The following is a 19,005-nucleotide window of genomic DNA, read 5'->3' on the forward strand; positions in this document are numbered from 1 at the left end:
ATTAGAGCAGTAAAAATAAGTGTTTTGTCATACCCGTCGTATACGGTGTGATATACCACACCTGTCAGCCAATCAGAATTCAGGGCTCAAACCACCCAGTTTATAATGAAGCATAAATCACTTGTTGGCCTATCCCTCTGTGCTGGCTTAAATCCACTACTCACTGGGATCCTCTCAGGATCCCTCACCCTTGACCCATCATCCTCTACTTTCTTCACTGCCTCAGCATACGACACCTTCTGCACTATACTCTGGCTCTGGCCACTTCAACCTGCCTCTCTAGCACTTCCGATCCCCAGCAACATGGGCACCCCTACAGTTGACACACACAACTTTATCCAACGAAACTACACAATCCTCTGTCCCATGCCCTTCTGCACACTTCCCACATCTTGGAATCTCCCTCCTACACACTGCTGCGACATGACCATAAACATTCCACCTGAAACAGCGCAGTGGATTCGGCACAAAAGCTCTAACAGGATAACTGATATATCCTAACATGACTTTGATGGGTAGAGACTCTGACTCAAAACTCAAAAGGACTGACAGTGACTCCTCTGCTTCACCACGCTCCCCACCGGGTCTGCCTCACACCAAACGTGTGTCGTCACAAACACCAGGAATTTTCTACTTCAATTGCTCCACCTCCACACTTAATGCTACCCCAGAAATCACTCCTTTCAATTGTGCCCTGTTCCTAAGAGCAAAGCAAGAAGTGGATCTTGACCCAAGTTGCGTGACATGGAGCACCTGCTCCCTTTGGTCAGAAGAAACACAAACAAATATCACAAGTCCACTACAGGTTACCTTTACTGACTCAACTGCACCCAACTCCTTTCTCACCCACCCTGAAACCACAAATGGACCTGCCAAAAAGCAAGGGTCCACTTTCGCCAAAAATGTCACTCCTACTGGACCAGATTGTTGTTTATCATGTCCAACGATGCCAAGCTCGGGTTCCTGCCTTTGATACTGTGAACCATCAGATCCTCCTCTCCACCCTCTCCGAGTTGGGCATCTCCGGCGCGGCTCACTCTTGGATTGCGTCCTACCTGACCGGTCGCTCCTACCAAGTGGCGTGGCGAGAATCTGTCTCCGCACCACGTGCTCTCACCACTGGTGTCCCCCAGGGCTCAGTTCTAGGCCCTCTCCTATTCTCGCTATACACCAAGTCACTTGGCTCTGTCATATCCTCACATGGCCTCTCCTATCATTGCTACGCAGACGACTCACAACTAATCTTCTCCTTTCCCCCTTCTGATAACCAGGTGGCGAATCGCATCTCTGCATGTCTGGCAGACATATCAGTGTGGATGACGGATCACCACCTCAAGCTGAACCTCGGCAAGACAGAGCTGCTCTTCCTCCCGGGGAAGGACTGCCCGTTCCATGATCTCGCCATCACGGTTGACAACTCCATTGTGTCCTCCTCCCAGAGTGCAAAGAGCCTTGGCGTGACCCTGGACAACACCCTGTCGTTCTCCGCTAACATCAAGGTGGTGACCCGATCCTGTAGGTTCATGCTCTACAACATTCGGAGAGTACGACCCTGCCTTACACAGGAAGCGGCACAGATCCTAATCCAGGCACTTGTCATCTCCCGTCTGGATTACTGCAACTCGCTGTTGGCTGGGCTCCCTGCCTGTGCCATTAAACCCCTACAACTCATCCAGAATGCCGCAGCCCGTCTGGTGTTCAACCTTCCCAAGTTCTCTCACGTCACCCCGCTCCTCCGCACAGTCCACTGGCTTCCAGTTGAAGCTTGCATCTGCTACAAGACCATGGTGCTTGCCTACGAAGCTGTGAGGGGAACGGCACCTCCGTACCTTCAGGCTCTGATCAGTCCCTACACCCAAACGAGGGCATTGCGTTCATCCACCTCTGGCCTGCTGGCCCCCCTACCTCTGCGGAAGCACAGTTCCCGCTCAGCCCAGTCAAAACTGTTCGCTGCTCTGGCACCCCAATGGTGGAACAAGCTCCCTCACGACGCCAGGACAGCGGAGTCACTCACCACCTTCCGGAGACACTTGAAACTCCACCTCTTTAAGGAATACATGGGATAGGATAAAGTAATCCTTCTACCCCCCCTTACCCACCCCAAAGAAAGAAAAAAAACATTGTAAAGTGGTTATCCCACTGGCTATAAGGTGAATGCACCAATTTGTAAGTCGCTCTGGATAAGACCGTCTGCTAAATGACGTAAATGTAAATGTTCCAAGCTCTTCACCACACCTTCCACCTCACTTAACTTGCCCTCATTCACTTCCATTTCCCATCCAGAACTCGGTCTGGCGCATGGCTCTCTCTGTTTGCACTTGACACCAATCTTCTTAGACACCCCATCTCCATTTTTTATCTCCATATTACTCAGATTCATTCTCTTCAACCTCCTCTTCCTCTTTTTCCGCCTCTGTTCCTCCTCAGAAATCCAAATTTCTGTGTCCCTGTCCCAATATTCCTGTTCTTGTTCCATGATTCCGCTTACGACCTCCCGCATACATGTCTCTCGCGCAGTTGCTGCACATCCCCTGCCCAAACTCTGTCTCTGCCGGCAGCTAGCCACCTGACTGACTGATATATCTAAAGGTGACTATTTACCAGTTGCGCATGCATCCTCCGAGAGTCGGGTTTTGTTTGTTTGGGGAATGTCTGTAGACATGGCAGAAGCCAGAGGATTAAAAAATTGACTTTCGTCCGGCATCTCGCAAACATACTGTCAGTATTGTCTCTATTGCCTACTTGAGCCGACTGCGAGTTGGGTAGTTCGTTTAAAGTCTCAGGCCCTCGGCCTTGCCGCGAGAGGGCGGAGTTAGCCGTTTGAGAGACTGGGGAATGCAGTAGTGGTGCATGGGTAAAATCACTGGGGTAGCCAAACCAGAAAAAAAAGCCATATTACAACCTGTGTTGTGATAATTCCATTGTTTGCTCTATGACCTGTTAGTTCATATGCCTCGCGACCGTGATACTGTATACAGGTCTGAGGCCGAGACCATATGAAGACACAGTGGCAGAATAAATTCAACCACACCTTTGTTTCATCCCAAAACCGGTGAGCAACCTCTGTCCAGTGAAGTCCACAAAGCATATTTCATGTAACAAACAGTTACATGACCTACAGCATGGTCAAGCAAGTTAATGTTACCAACATTTTCGGACTACCTAAACAACTATTGATTTAGAACCACAGAGAGTTACCGCAAGTCGCAAAGAAAACAGGAGCTGCCTCCACTATTCCAGCACCATTTCAACTTCAACATTTCAAAATCATCAAATCACCTATGCTTAGTCTAATACAGTGACAACTAAAAGATACCAAAAACAATTTAGTCCAATCAACGTAAGCTAAATATGATGTGGCTGACCATGGTTCTGATTTGTGTGTGTGTGTGTGTGTGTGCATGCATTCATGCAAGTATAAAAAAATTTTGACTCCAATGCCATCCTCCTCTCTTTCATGTTGACGAAACGGTCTATGACTCTGTCATACAGTACATGCTATTATTTTTTGTTGTCCTAGGCTACCTGCCTAAAATGCTTGCTCACTAGCCTGACTTCCTTTCAGGGGCAACATTAGCTAGCCTTCTACATCTAGCTACATATTGAACTTCCATCCTCCTCAGGGGCACAATGTATGACTTTATGGTTGGATCAGAATCGTCGTTATAATCATTGGGCCAGTACGGAGAATTAAGTAAAACCACAAGTCCAAATCCCTATCTCCATCCATGGCTAATTTAGGAAAGGACCAATTTTAGCTAGCTAGCCATCGGAAGACAACAACACAACGAGATGCAACAATTGTTTCTGTCAATGACGTATTTCTCTTGATGCGATGTGATAGGAGTGAAGCCAAATCCAAACTGGCTTCCCTTGACACTTTTTTTTTTGGTACGCCAGGACCATTCACAGTTGAGCTCACTCAGGTTTAGCTCAATGCTGTTTGGCTATTATTTTTACTTTTTTTGATCATTGGAGGCCAAATGCTCGCTGGCTTCCCTTGCATTCAATGCAACAATGTCATACTCTTTATGACCAGACAGCATCAGATACACATACAGAGACAGAGGGGCGCTGTTTCGCTCGCTTGGATGCTTTCTGGTCTGGTCCGTAGACTATACAGAGTCAGACCTATTTTAAGAGGCCAGCTTCTCTGACAGATTACAGACATGCTTCTGTATCAGGTGATAAATTGTGTATACATTAGAATATGTCATGTCATCTTATTACATTAATTTGCATTAAAAGATGGCTTGATGTCTGACAGGACGGTTATTGCTTGAAATACTATTTAAACAAAATTTCACCTTTTTATAGCTTGATCATGTTTGACAGAAGAATACCTTACATCATCTTATAAAATGAACATTAAAAAGCACCAAAAAAAATGTATGTAATGTGGACCTCTTCTGGTATATCTGCTTAGTACAAAATGTAACAGTGTCACATGTTATGTAAATATATGTTTATTTTTTACATGAAAATAGATACATGAATATACAAGGCATAGACAGTTAGTGCAAACTTGGCACTATTTTGGCATGAAGATTGAGAAGGCTACTACTCCGGTCTCCTTTTCAACTAATTTATCACCTGATTTACTTAAAAGGCACATATCAATAGGTGATCCATTTGTTCTCTATTGTTACTGCAAGCAAGGGGGGATGCCCATTACATCAGAGGGCAGACCAACCACTTGAATGGCCTACTCCATGAAGTTTGCACGTGTCTAAAAAACACTATTTTGCTCAAAACATATTTTTTTACCCTTAAGTGTGTGTACATTACAGTATTTATATGTGAGATATTGTTTTTGAACAGGAAAACTTCAAAAATAGCTGGAGTGTGCCTTTTAAAAGGGGGAGGGGAACTAAAACTAAACACAGTCAATGAGTGCAAATAAATGTGAGGTCTGCTTTACTGTATCATAGAAAAATAGATGCTGCAGACCTTGACCTAGTCAGAAATGTTGCAAATGCAGATTATTGGCGTATATACAGTGGGGAAAAAAAGTATTTAGTCAGCCACCAATTGTGCAAGTTCTCCCACTTAAAAAGATGAGAGAGGCCTGTAATTTTCATCATAGGTACACATCAACTATGACAGACAAATTGAGGAAAAAAAATCCAGAAAATCCCATTGTAGGATTTTTAATGAATTTATTTGCAAATTATGGTGGAAAATAAGTATTTGGTCACCTACAAACAAGCGAGATTTCTGGCTCTCACAGACCTGTAACTTCTTCTTTAAGAGGCTCCTCTGTCCTCCACTCGTTACCTGTATTAATTGCACCTGTTTGAACTTGTTATCAGTATAAAAGACACCTGTCCACAACCTCAAACAGTCACACTCCAAACTCCACAATGGCCAAGACCAAAGAGCTGTCAAAGGACACCAAAAACAAAATTGTAGACCTGCACCAGGCTGGGAAGACTGAATCTGCAATAGGTAAGCAGCTTGGTTTGAAGAAATCAACTGTGGGAGCAATTATTAGGAAATGGAAGACATACAAGACCACTGATAATCTCCCTCGATCTGGGGCTCCACGCAAGATCTCACCCCGTGGGGTCAAAATGATCACAAGAACGGTGAGCAAAATCCCAGAACCACACGGGGGACCTAGTGAATGACCTGCAGAGAGCTGGGACCAAAGTAACAAAGCCTACCATCAGTAACACACTACGCCGCCAGGGACTCAAATCCTGCAGTGCGAGACGTGTCCCCCTGCTTAAGCCAGTACATGTCCAGGCCCGTCTGAAGTGCATTTGGATGATCCAGAAGAGGATTGGGAGAATGTCATATGGTCAGATGAAACCAAAATATAACTTTTTGGTAAAAACTCAACTCCGTCATGTTTGGAGGACTAAGAATGCTGAGTTGCATCCAAAGAACACCATACCTACTGTGAAGCATGGGGTTGGAAACATCATGCTTTGGGGCTGTTTTTCTGCAAAGGGACCAGGACGACTGATCCGTGTAAAGGAAAGAATGAATGGGGCCATGTATCGTGAGATTTTGAGTGAAACCCTCCTTCCATCAGCAAGGGCATTGAAGATGAAACGTGGCTGGGTCTTTCAGCATGACAATGATCCCAAACACACCGCCCGGGCAACAAAGGAGTGGCTTCGTAAGAAGCATTTCAAGGTCCTGGAGTGGCCTAGCCAGTCTCCAGATCTCAACCCCATAGAAAATCTTTGGAGGGAGTTGAAAGTCCGTGTTGCCCAGCGACAGCCCCAAAACATCACTGCTCTAGAGGAGATCTGCATGGAGGAATGGGCCAAAATACCAGCAACAGTGTGTGAAAACCTTTTGAAGACTTACAGAAAACGTTTGACCTGTGTCATTGCCAACAAAGGGTATATAACAAAGTATTGAGAAACTTTTGTTATTGACCAAATACTTATTTTCCACCATCATATGCCAATAAATTCATTAAAAATCCTACAATGTGATTTTCTGGATTTTTTTTTCTCATTTTGTCTGTCATAGTTGACGTGTACCTATGATGAAAATTACAGGCCTCTCTCATCTTTTTAAGTGGGAGAACTTGCACAATTGGTGGCTGACTAAATACTTTTTTTCCCCACTGTAATAACGGTTTATGGCATTTATGGTAAAATAATATTATATTAACAATACAAATAAATGAATGACGTATGCCATGATATAAATACATATATTTATGTAGACAGTGACAGTATTCCAGTGGAGCTTTTTCAATGCTCATGTCCAGTTATGTTTATTTTTCCATTTTGGTGGCCCATCACTCCGCAGCAGGCCATGTCTTTTGAGGACTAGTGGGGCTTCGAGTCTTGGTCGTCCCCTGAAATAAATATACCAATGTTTTCAGACTGATAGCAGTAAAACAGGGCAAAAATCACAATGAACAGTAATAAACTGGAGGAAAAAAATACATGGTGCTTTATAGAATATGCTCTATGGGTCACTACTGCTACACATGTCAAGACAGGATCTTTCAACTAGCAGCAAACATACCACACCCAAACTAAACATTGGAGTGTAGCCGAGGCGCTAAAATTACACACTTCAAATAGTAGTGACATTACGCATGATACAGATATATTGTGAGTGTGACCCATACTGGATTCAAGGCCTAACTGTCTGTTTGTCATATAAAAAAAAGGCAGGCCCCTCTCCCGCCAGACCAGAGTCTGGGGAACTCACAGCTGTCTGGGCTTTGGCGTAGTTCATGTGGGCGTAAAGCAGTACAGCTGTGTCATTGTGAGAAGCCTCCAGGGCGATGGACAGAGCATTACTGCCATCCTAGAGAGGGAGGAAGACGAAAGGGAGAGCAGGCTTAGCTATAAACCCTCTGAGGCGGGATACACATAGAACTCCTGCCCCTTCATAGCCTCAACACACAGTTTAGGAAGAATAATAAACTATATGCAAGAACGTAATTACAAATAATTTGTAGACTGCAAATTGACTTCAAAATATCTATGGCAAGACCTGAAAATGGTTGTCTAGCAATGATCAACAACCAATTTGACAGAGCTTGAAGAATTTTGAAAATAATAAATGGGCAAATGTTGCACAATCCATGTGTGGAAAGCTCTTAGAGACTTAACCAGAAAGACTCACAGCTGTAATCGCTGCCAAAGGTGCTTCTACAAAGTATTGAGGGGTGTGAATACTTTGATATTTCTGTATTTAATTTCCTAACATTTCTAAAAACATGTTTTCACTTTGTCATTATAAGGTATTGTGTGTAGATGGGTGAGAAAAAAACATATATTTAATCCATTTTGAATTCAGGCTGTAACAACAAAATGAGGATTACGTCAAGGGGTATGAATACTTTCTGATTAGATAAGTATTCAACCCCCTGAGTCAATACATGTTAGAATCACCTTTGGCAGCGATTACAGCTGTGTCCTTCTAGGTAAGTCACTAAGAGCTTGGCACACCTGGATTGTACAATATTTGCACATTATCATTTTTTTTATTTTTCAAGCTCTGTCAAGTTGGTTGTTGATCATTGCTAGAAAGCCATTTTCAAGTCTTGCCATAGATTTTCAAGCCAATTTATGTCAAAACTGTAACTAGGCCACTCAGGAACATTCAGTGTCAGCTTGGTAAGCAACTCCAGTGTATATTTGGGCCTTGTGTTTTAGGTTATTGTCCTGCTGAAAGGTGAATTTGTCTCCCAGTGCCTATTGGAAAGCAGACAAAAACAGAATTTCCTCTAGGATTCTGCCTGTGCTTAGCTCTATTCCATTAATTTTTATCCAAAAAAAAAACTCCCTAGTCCTTGCCGATGACAAGCATATTCATAACATGATGCAGCCACCACCATACTTGAAAATATGAAGAGTGGTACTCAGTGACGTGTTGAGTTGAATTTGCCCAAACATAACACTTTGTATTCAGGACAAAGTTAATTTTTTGCAGTTTTACTTTAGTGCCTAATTGCAAACAGGATGCATGTTTTGGAATATTTTTTTATTCTGTACAGGCTTTCTTCTTTTCACTCTGTCTTTTAAGGTAGTTTTGTGGAGTAACTACAATGTTGTTGATCCATCCTCAGTTTACTCCTATCACAGCCACTCTGTAACTGTTTTAAAATCACCATTGGCCTCATGGTGAAATCCCTAAGCGGTTTCCTTCCTCTCTGACAACTGAGTTAGGAAGGATACCTGTATCTTTGTAGTGACTGGGTGTATTGATACACCATCCAAAGTGTAATTAATAACTTCACCATGCTCAAAGGGATATTCAATGTCTGATTTTTTTACTTTTACCCATTGGAAAACCTCCCTGGTCTTTGTGCTTGAATCTGTGTTTTAAATTCACTGCTCAACTGAGGGACCTTACAGATAATTTTATGGGAGGGGTACAGAGAAGAGGTAGTCATTCAAAAATCTGGTTAAACACTATTATTGCACACAGAGTGAGTCCATGCAACTTATTTAGTGAACTTATTTAGGCTTACCATTACAAAGGGGTTAAATACTTATTGACTCAAGACATTTCTGCTTTTCATTTTTAATTAATTTGTAAACATTTCTAAAAACATAATTCCACTTTCACATTATGGTGTCTGTAGGCCAGTGACACAACATCTACATTTAATTAAGGTTGTAACACATTTTTGGGGGGGAAAAAGTCAAGGGGTGTGAATACTTTCAGAAGGCACTGTATACAATATATACAGTGGGGAAAAAAAGTATTTAGTCAGCCACCAATTGTGCAAGTTCTCCCACTTAAAAAGATGAGAGAGGCCTGTAATTTTCATCATAGGTACACGTCAACTATGACAGACAAATTGAGATTTTTTTTCTCCAGAAAATCACATTGTAGTATTTTTAATGAATTTATTTGCAAATTATGGTGGAAAATAAGTATTTGGTCACCTACAAACAAGCAAGATTTCTGGCTCTCACAGACCTGTAACTTCTTCTTTCAGAGGCTCCTCTGTCCTCCACTCGTTACCTGTATTAATGGCACCTGTTTGAACTTGTTATCAGTATAAAAGACACCTGTCCACAACCTCAAACAGTCACACTCCAAACTCCACTATGGCCAAGACCAAAGAGCTGTCAAAGGACACCAGAAACAAAATTGTAGACCTGCACCAGGCTGGGAAGACTGAATCTGCAATAGGTAAGCAGCTTGGTTTGAAGAAATCAACTGTGGGAGCAATTATTAGGAAATGGAAGACATACAAGACCACTGATAATCTCCCTCGATCTGGGGCTCCACGCAAGATCTCACCCGTGGGGTCAAAATGATCACAAGAACGGTGAGCAAAAATCCCAGAACCACACGGGGGGACCTAGTGAATGACCTGCAGAGAGCTGGGACCAAAGTAACAAAGCCTACCATCAGTAACACACTATGCCGCCAGGGACTCAAATCCTGCAGTGCCAGACGTGTCCCCCTGCTTAAGCCAGTACATGTCCAGGCCCGTCTGAAGATTGCTAGAGTGCATTTGGATGATCCAGAAGAGATTGGGAGAATGTCATATGGTCAGATGAAACTCAACTCGTCGTGTTTGGAGGACAAAGAATGCGGAGTTGCATCCAAAGAACACCATACCTACTGTGAAGCATGGGGGTGGAAACATCATGCTTTGGGGCTGTTTTTCTGCAAAGGGACAAGGACGACTGATCCGTGTAAAGGAAAGAATGAATGGGGCCATGTATTGTGAGATTTTGAGTGAAAACCTCCTTCCATCAGCAAGGGCATTGAAGATGAAACGTGGCTGGGTCTTTCAGCATGACAATGATCCCAAACACACCACCCGGGCAACGAAGGAGTGGCTTCGTAAGAAGCATTTCAAGGTCCTGGAGTGGCCTAGCCAGTCTCCAGATCTCAACCCCATAGAAAATCTTTGGAGGGAGTTGAAAGTCCGTGTTGCCCAGCGACAGCCCCAAAACATCACTGCTCTAGAGGAGATCTGCATGGAGGAATGGGCCAAAATACCGGCAACAGTGTGTGAAAACCTTGTGAAGACTTACAGAAAACGTTTGACCTGTGTCATTGCCAACAAAGGGTATATAACAAAGTATTGAGAAACTTTTGTTATTGACCAAATACTTATTTTCCACCATAATTTGCAAATAAATTCATTAAAAATCCTACAATGTGATTTTCTGGAAAAAGAATTCTCATTTTGTCTGTCATAGTTGACGTGTACCTATGATGAAAATTACAGGCCTCTCTCATCTTTTTAAGTGGGAGAACTTGCACAATTGGTGGCTGACTAAATACTTTTTTCCCCCACTGTATATATTTTTGTCCTCAGAAAACTTGGGGCGCCAAATAAAATCACCTGTGGGCCAAATTTGGGGAACCCTTGTATACAGTCTGTTTGAGGTGTGGGCACTCTTAAACTGCTGGGCCGGTGTGGGTACAGGCTTTTCTTCTAGGCAGCTAAGCAACACACAAACTAAATGTAGCATTTCAGGCTGGAACCAAACCCTGCATCCATACTGGCCCTTGAGGTTGCCCACCCCTGGTCGGTCTAGGTTACACACCAGCAAACGGTTAACCCACATCTCTGTCTGCCTCCCAGTCCTCAAGAATTAGCTGTATCCAATTGTCACAGGGTTTTAAAAAAACAAGTTCCCAAATACTTTCCCAGCCTCTCTCAGTCCAGCTGTGTCCTTCTGAAACCCAATCCATGTGCCGCATGGCTAACTCATTTTGACCCAGATGTTCAAAGTAGTCTGCGAAAAATCTACTGTAAAGTCATACTGTAGAAAACACTTGGTGTACAGATGATAAAATGATTCTGTCTTATTGTAAAAAAATAAAAAATAAAAAGTGTTCATACATGTACATTTATTTTACAAATAAGAATGTATTAAAAAAATAATTGTGTATGTGTTTTTGTATTCACTTCTTGGGTGCATCTCAATAATCTAGAGTGGTTTCCTCCCCTGCTCTCCTGTCCTTCATCTGCAACTCTGATGTTAAGACGGGACATACAAAAAAATATGGTTAAAGCCTATCAGAGCACTTGCTTTGACCTGCTTAGTTCTTTCAGTTCAGCGTGAAACGGAAAAGAAGTAGAGGATGAGGAAAGTGGACAGGAAGTGGAAGCCAGGTAAGCGTATCAAGACACACCCTGTGAGTGTACAGGGTAAACAGACAGGTGTACAGGGTAAACAGACAGACAGCAAAGGAACTCACATTGTCCACAATGGAGATGTCACAGCCCGGCTGGTCCAGGAGCAGCGAGACAATCTCGGCGCGGCCGTGCTCGCTGGCGCACATGAGCGCTGTGGAGCCCTCGTCATCCTGCACGTTCACGTCAGCCCCGCAGTCCAGCAGCGCCCGTACCATCTCCTGCCGTCCATGGCTAACAGCTAGCATCAGCCCCGTCTGGCCAGCCTAAACACAACGTAGCCCAGTTAGCATAGTGTTAGCGAAATACACATAAGCAGTATTGACAGAGGGGATAGACTGAATGTGAAGTGATTGAGAAGGACTTGCCTGGCTGGCTTTGGCGTTGACGTTGCCCTGACTGAAGAGCTTCCTGACCACCACCATGTCATCCTCCTCTTTGACAGCTGAGAGGGCTGCCAGCATGATAGCAGTGTAGCCTGCCTTGTTCTGCTTATCTACACAACACATGCCTGCACAGAGCACACACACCTTGCTGAAACCCCGGCGGATAGAAACTTCCTGACAATAAATAAATGGCATAACTAATGTGATTTTATGCCTGTAGTTAAACCATAAATAACCAAACTTCTGAAGAGTCATTATAATAGGCCCTCTTCACTAAGGTCATAAACCTTGACCCTAACACAACTTCCCAAAGATTAGTGAACACTCCTCACTCCAACTAACCTGTGTCCAGCAGTAGCCCCACCACTGTGAAGTTGGAGTGGGAGACGCTGTAGTGCAAGGCTGTGTTGCCATTGCCATCGGTCATGTTGACGATGTGGGCCAGCAGGGCAGAGGAGATCTCGGTGAAGGCCATCAGGTAGTCTGAGACACGGGGTGGCTGGGCCAGCTTGGCACTGGAGATGCGGAACCATTCCAGCTGCACAGTGTGAGTGCTGGAGATCTATAGGACAAGACAAGGGGGAAGGAGAGAGGAAGTGGGATAAGATCAAGGATGGAATACCACTACATAAAGGTTACATACTAACATGATTATAAACACTTAAAGTCATGGAGCTTTAAAATATCACTCATAATACTGAGAGGGATCACTTGAGAGACTGTGCGGATTGAAAAAAAAAAAACGGAAGTTGCAAAGGAAATGTACGATTTCCAGGATATAATCAAACAGGAATTAAAGAGGCATGCTGAAACCCACCACTTCTTTACTCTTCAGTATTTTGACATCATCATTCAGGTGGTTCTTCAAAATGAGACAAGCCTCACGCATTTTTGCACTCAGCTCAAACCTAGGACAAGGGATTACTGCAATTAGACGTGGAAGTTATCTATGGGTCGTGACAGACGGGATCTACCGCTTGTGCAGTTAGCCAATGGATGAGGCTCCTATATAAAGTATTCAACGCATTTTTGTAAACATCTTGGCTATAATTCCTTGTCAATAATATACACATGCATAGCTTCACAGATTATAATGTTGCGAAATAACTTTGACTACAGTAATATTAGGGTTTCATATGTTAATTCAGGCTTGATTTGCTCCCATTATTTCCTAAGCATTTATGCTAACCTTTGCAAATTCAGGCCACCTGTAAGCTACAAACCAAAATAGAGGATTAAAGTTTTACTACCAACAGATACTTTTTTCGAGGAAAGCAAACGTTCAACAAAATATGAAAATTCTGTTAATTATCCCTTTAAAATGATGTTGAATATCCATTTACATTTTTTGCAGTGCCTTCAGAAAGTATTCTCAATCCTTGACTTTTTCCAGATTTTGTTGTGTTACAGCCTGAATTTAAAATGTATTCAATGTAGATTTTTTTGCCACAAAATTGTAACAAATTAATTTAAATTGAAAAGCTGAAATGTCGAGTCAATATGTATTGAACCCCTTTGTTATGGCAAGCCTAAATAAGTTCAGGAGTAAAAATGTGCTTAACAAGTCACATAATAAGTTACATGGACTCACTTTGTGTGCAATAATAGTGTTTAACATGATGTTTGAATCTCTGTACCCCACACATACAATTATCTGTAAGGTCGAGCAATGAATTTCAAACACAGATTCAACCACAAAGACCAGAGAGGTTTTCCAATGCCTCACAAAGAAGGGCACCTATTGGTAGATGGGTAAAAAAAAAACTAAGCAGACATTGAATATCCCTTTGAGCATGGTGAAGTTATTAATTACACTTTGGATGGTGTATCAATACACCCAGTCACCACAAAGATACAGGCGTCCTTCCTAACTCAGTTGCCGGAGAGGAAGGAAACCGCTTAGGGCTTTCACCATGAGGCCAATGGTGACTTTAAAATAGTTACCGAGTTTAATGGCTGTGATAGGAGAAAACTGAAGATAGATCAACAACATTGTATTTACTCCACAATACTAACCTAATTGACAGCGTGAAAATAAGGATGCCTGTACAGAATAACAATATTCCAAAACATGCATCCTGTTTGCAACAAGGCACTAAAGTAATACTGCAAAAAATGTGGCAAAGCAATTAACTTTTTGTCCTGAATACAAAGTGTTTGGGGCATATCCAATGCAACACATTACTGAGTACCACTCTCCATATTTTCAAGCATAGTGGTAGCTGCATCATGATATAGGTATGCTTGTAATCGTTAAGGAGGAAAACCTGGTTCAGTCTGCTTTCCATCAGACACCGGGAGATGAACAGTAGCGGTGCATGGGTAAATTCACCGGGGAAGCCAATCCAGAAAAAAATGCCATATTACAACCTATGTGTTGTGATAATTGAGTTGTTTGCTCTATAACCTGTTAGTTCATATGACACCGTGATATATATAGGCCTAAGGCCGAGACAATAAGAAGACACAGTGGCAGAATAAATTCAACCACACATTTGTTTCATTAGAAAACCGGAGAGCAACATCTGCCCGGTGAAGTCCACAAAACAAATTGCATGTAACAGTTACATGACCTACAGCGTGGTCAAGCAAGGTAATGTTTCCGACATTTTTGGACTACTAAACAACTATTGATTTAGAACCATGGAGAGTTACCGAAAGTCGCAAAGAAAACAGGAGCTGCTGCCACTATTCCAGCACCATTTCAACTTCAACATCTAATCACCTATGCTTAGTCTAATACCGTGACAACTAAAAGATACCAAAAACTATTTAGTCCAATCAATGTAAGCTAAATATGATGTGGCTGTCCATGGTATTGATTTGTGTGTGTGTGTGTGTGTGTGTGTGTGTGTGTGTGTGTGTGTGTGTGTGTGTGTTTGTGTGTGTAGAATAAAACATGTTGACTCACCCTACTTGTAGAGAAACTATGGGGGTGCCACAGGGTTCAATTCTCGGGCCGACTCTATTCTCTGTGTATATCAATGATGCCGCTCTTGCTGCTGGTGACTCTCAGATCCACCTCTACGCAGACGACACCATTTTGTATACACTTGGCCCTTCATTGGACACTATGTTAACAAACCTCCAAACGAGCTTCAATGCCATATAACACTCCTTCCGTAGCCTCCAACTGCTCTTAAACGCTAGTAAAACTAAATGCATGCTCTTCAATCGAACGCTGCTTACACCCGCCAGCCCGACTAGAATCACTACTCTCGGCAGGTCTGACTTAGAATATGTGGACAACTACAAATACCTAGGTGTCTGGTTAGACCGTAAACTCTCCTTCCAGACTCACATTAAGCATCTCCAATCCAAAGTTAAATCTAGAATCTGTCACGGTTTACTAAGCCAGAACCCAGAAGCAGACCAGGACAAGGTAAGTGGTGTCAAAGGTGAGTGTTTATTTAACTGATCCACGAGTGCTGCTGAATAATCCAGGGAACAGAGCGGGCGGCGTGGATGAGTTGTTGAGGGTGCAGTAGTTGGTCCAATGATGGCTCGGCAGCCGCCGACCATCAGGCAGAGGTTGGGTGAAGGTTCCGGACGAGTGACTGCAGGGAGAACAAAACGGAGGTAAGCATACAACAAGCAAACAAGGTGCAAAACAACAAAACTAATGCTCTAAGCTCTAAGACTGATCCGCTGATAAACATACTGTTCATGGCTAACGATCCGGCAGGGAATGGATGTTAGGCCAGAGCCTAAGAAGGGTGATGATCAGGACCAGGTGTGCAGATTGCTGATGGGATGCAGGTGCGGAAATCAAGAGAGCTCCCGCCTAGCAACGCGTTGCCCGGCAACCAGGCAGGGAGCGTTCCAGAACCCTCGGGAAACTGGAGATCACGAGCAGAAAAACTAGTACACAGACAGGACCCGACTCAGACTGCCGGGATCGTTACAGTACCCCCCTCCGACGAACGCCACCGGGCGGACTCCCCGGAGCGCCAGGATGGAGGCGGTAGAAGTCACGAATGAGGTCAGCATCTAGGATCTGTCGCCGCGGAATCCAACTCCTCTCTTCAGGACCATACCCCTCCCAGTCCACGAGATACTGGAAACCCCGGCCCCGCCGTCTGGAATCCATGATGCGTCGCACCGTGTAGGCAGGACCACCTCCGATCATCCGAGGAGGAGGAGGAGGAGGCGGAGGAGGCAACAGAGGACTGAGGAGAACAGGCTTGAGGCAGGAGACATGAAAGGTGGGATGGACTCTGAGCGTCCTCGGTAGTTTGAGTCGAACTGCCACCGGATTGATCACCTTCTCCACCACAAACGGACCAATGAACTTCGGTAACAACTTCCCTAGACTCAGTCCGTAAAGGAAGATCCCGTGTGGCCAACCAGACCCTATCTCCGATGGTATAGGTGGGAGCGGGGATCCGGCGACGATTCGCCTGGAGCTGATACCGGTCCGAAACTCTAAGGAGTGCCTTTCTGGCCCGATGCCAGGTCCGGTGGCAACGGCGAATATGGGCCTGAACAGAAGGCACTGAGAGCTCCTTCTCCTGAGAAGGGAACAAGGGAGGTTGGTAGCCATACAGGCACTGGAAGGGAGACATCCCAGTGGCAGATGTAGGGGAGAGTATTGTGGGCATACTCAACCCAAGGCAACTGAGAGACCCAGGAGGTGGGGTTGGACGAGACCAGGCAGCGTAGCGTGGATTCCATCTTCTGGTTGGCTCTCTCCGCCTGACCATTAGATTGGGGGTGAAAACCAGATGTGAGACTGACTGTAGCTCCAATGGCCAAACAGAAGGACTTCCAGACAGCAGAGGTGAACTGAGGGCCACGGTCGGAAACGATATCACTGGGCAAACCGTGGACCCTGAAAACCTCCCTAACCAGGATCTCGGACGTCTCCGAGGCAGAGGGAAGCTTGGCAATTGGCACAAAGTGGGCGAACTTGCTGAATCTGTCCACGATAGTCAGAACGACCGTGTTCCCCTCAGAAGCGGGCAACCCAGTGACAAAGTCCAGGGCCAGATGCGACCATGGTCGCGGGGAATAGGAAGGGGGTGAAGTAGTCCAGAGCTGGGCCGATTGGTACTCTTATTCTGCGCACACACTGGACAGGCAGCAACAAAACCCCGAGTATCCTCGGCCATGGCAGGCCACCAAAAACGTCTGCGAAGAAACGCCATCGTCCGAGCCACGCCAGGGTGACAAGCCATCTTGCTGGCGTGGGACCATTTGAGGACAGCAGGACGAACCGACTCAGGCACAAACAACCGACCGGGTGGCCCGTTACCGGGACCGGGCTGCGTCCGAAGGGCCGCCATCACCTCCTCCTCAATCTTCCACCTAACTGCTCCCACGACGCAGTTCCGGGGGAGAATTGTCTCGGTCTTGGACCCACTCTCTTCCGTCTTGGAGAACATCCGGGACAAGGCGTCCCGCCTTGCCGTTCTTAGATCCAGGTCGGAACGTCAGGGAAAAAATTGAATCGTCCGAAAAACAACGCCCACCTGGCCTGACGGGAGTTGAGACGTCTAGCCGATTGCACGTAAGCAAGATTCTTGTGGTCAGTCCAGACAATAAACGGTTGCTCCGCCCCCCTCCAACCAGTGGCGCCACTCCTCCAAGGCAAGTTTCACCGCGAGAAGCTCCCGGTTACCCACATCGTAATTCCTCTCCGCAGGCGAAAGGCGACGAGAGTAGTAGGCGCAGGGATGGAGTTTACTGTCCGTGGAGCATCGCTGCGACAGGATGGCGCCAACTCCCACATCAGACGCGTCCACTTCAACGAACGAACTGACGGGCCGTGTCCGGTTGAGAGAGAATCGGTGCGTTGGTGAATCGCCTCTTCAAATCCAGAAACGCTCGATCCGCCTCCGGATTCCACTTGAAGGTCCTGATACTGGAAGTCAAGGCAGTTAACGGAGCGGCCACACGGCTGTAATCCCCGGATGAATCTGCGGTAGAAATTCGCAAACCCCAAAAATCTCTGGAGCTGCAATCTCGTACCGGGCTGGGCCCATTCCAGAACCGCTCTAACCTTCTCCTGGTCCATCCTAATCTCTCCCCTGGAGATGATGTACCCGAGAAAGGATGTCGTGTGGGCGTGAAACTCGCACTTCTCGGCCTTCATGAACAGGCGATTCTCCAACAATCGCTGCAGAACCTGCCGGACATGCTGGACGTGGTCGGAAGGTTCCTTCGAGAAGATCAGAATGTCATCCAGGTAAACAAACACAAAGAGACCGATCATATCTCTCAGGACGTCGTTCACCATACTCTGGAATACCGCTGGAGCATTGGTCAGTCCAAACGGCATCACCTGATACTCGAAGTGACCCATCGGTGTATTGAAACCCGTCAACCACTCGTCCCCCTCTCTGATCCGGACCATGTGATACGCATTGCGTAGGTCTAGCTTGGTGAACACCGTAGCACCCTGTAAGGAGTCGAAGGCAGAACTCATCAAGGGCAGGGGATACTTGTTCTTGACCGTGATGTCATTCAACCCCCCGATAATCAATACACGGTCGAAGAGAGCCATCCTTCTTACCCACAAAGAAGAATCCTGCCCCCAGGGGTGATGACGAGGGACGAACGAGACCAGCAGCTAGGGACTCCTTGATGTAGGTCTCCAAAGCCTCACGTTCAGGTCGGGAGATACTGTATAACCTTCCCTTGGGGTAGACAGCTCCAGGGAACAGGTTGATGGCACAATCATATGGTCGGTGGGGAGGGAGTGACAGAGCCTTCTGCTTACTGAACACTTCCCCCAAATCGTGATATGTCTCGGGAACCAGGGACAAATCTGGGGGTTTAGCCTCAATCACCTGACTGGGAACCGAATGGGGACAGGCAGTCTTGAGACAGTTAGCATGACAATCAAGGCTCCAACTCGTTACCTTGCCCGTCACCCAATCGAACGTGGGATTGTGTTCCTTCAGCCAGGGGTATCCAAGGACCAGAGGAACATGGGAAGACGGCAGAATGAAGAATGAAATCATCTCAGAATGATTCCCCGACAACAGCATCTTAACCGGTTCAGTCCTCATCGTGATACGT

General features: G+C 45.3%; 1 protein-coding gene across 1 annotated transcript in view; it reads right to left on the reverse strand.

The window, feature by feature from the left end:
* Positions 1-6,591: 6,591 nt before the first annotated feature.
* The window catches only part of LOC121576843 (KN motif and ankyrin repeat domain-containing protein 2-like), a 42,465-nt gene continuing 30,051 nt past the window's right edge, over positions 6,592-19,005 (reverse strand). The window contains exons 6-11 of the mRNA XM_041890377.2: positions 12,800-12,890; positions 12,325-12,544; positions 11,965-12,107; positions 11,662-11,862; positions 7,186-7,284; positions 6,592-6,823 (exon numbers count right to left, since the gene is read on the reverse strand). Coding sequence (XP_041746311.2) covers positions 6,764-6,823; positions 7,186-7,284; positions 11,662-11,862; positions 11,965-12,107; positions 12,325-12,544; positions 12,800-12,890 — 814 coding nt within the window. The 3' untranslated portion in view covers positions 6,592-6,763. The remainder of the gene's footprint in view (positions 6,824-7,185; positions 7,285-11,661; positions 11,863-11,964; positions 12,108-12,324; positions 12,545-12,799; positions 12,891-19,005) is intronic.

The sequence above is a fragment of the Coregonus clupeaformis genome, chromosome 11 (assembly GCF_020615455.1).
Source record: "Coregonus clupeaformis isolate EN_2021a chromosome 11, ASM2061545v1, whole genome shotgun sequence".
Classification (NCBI taxonomy): domain Eukaryota; kingdom Metazoa; phylum Chordata; class Actinopteri; order Salmoniformes; family Salmonidae; genus Coregonus; species Coregonus clupeaformis.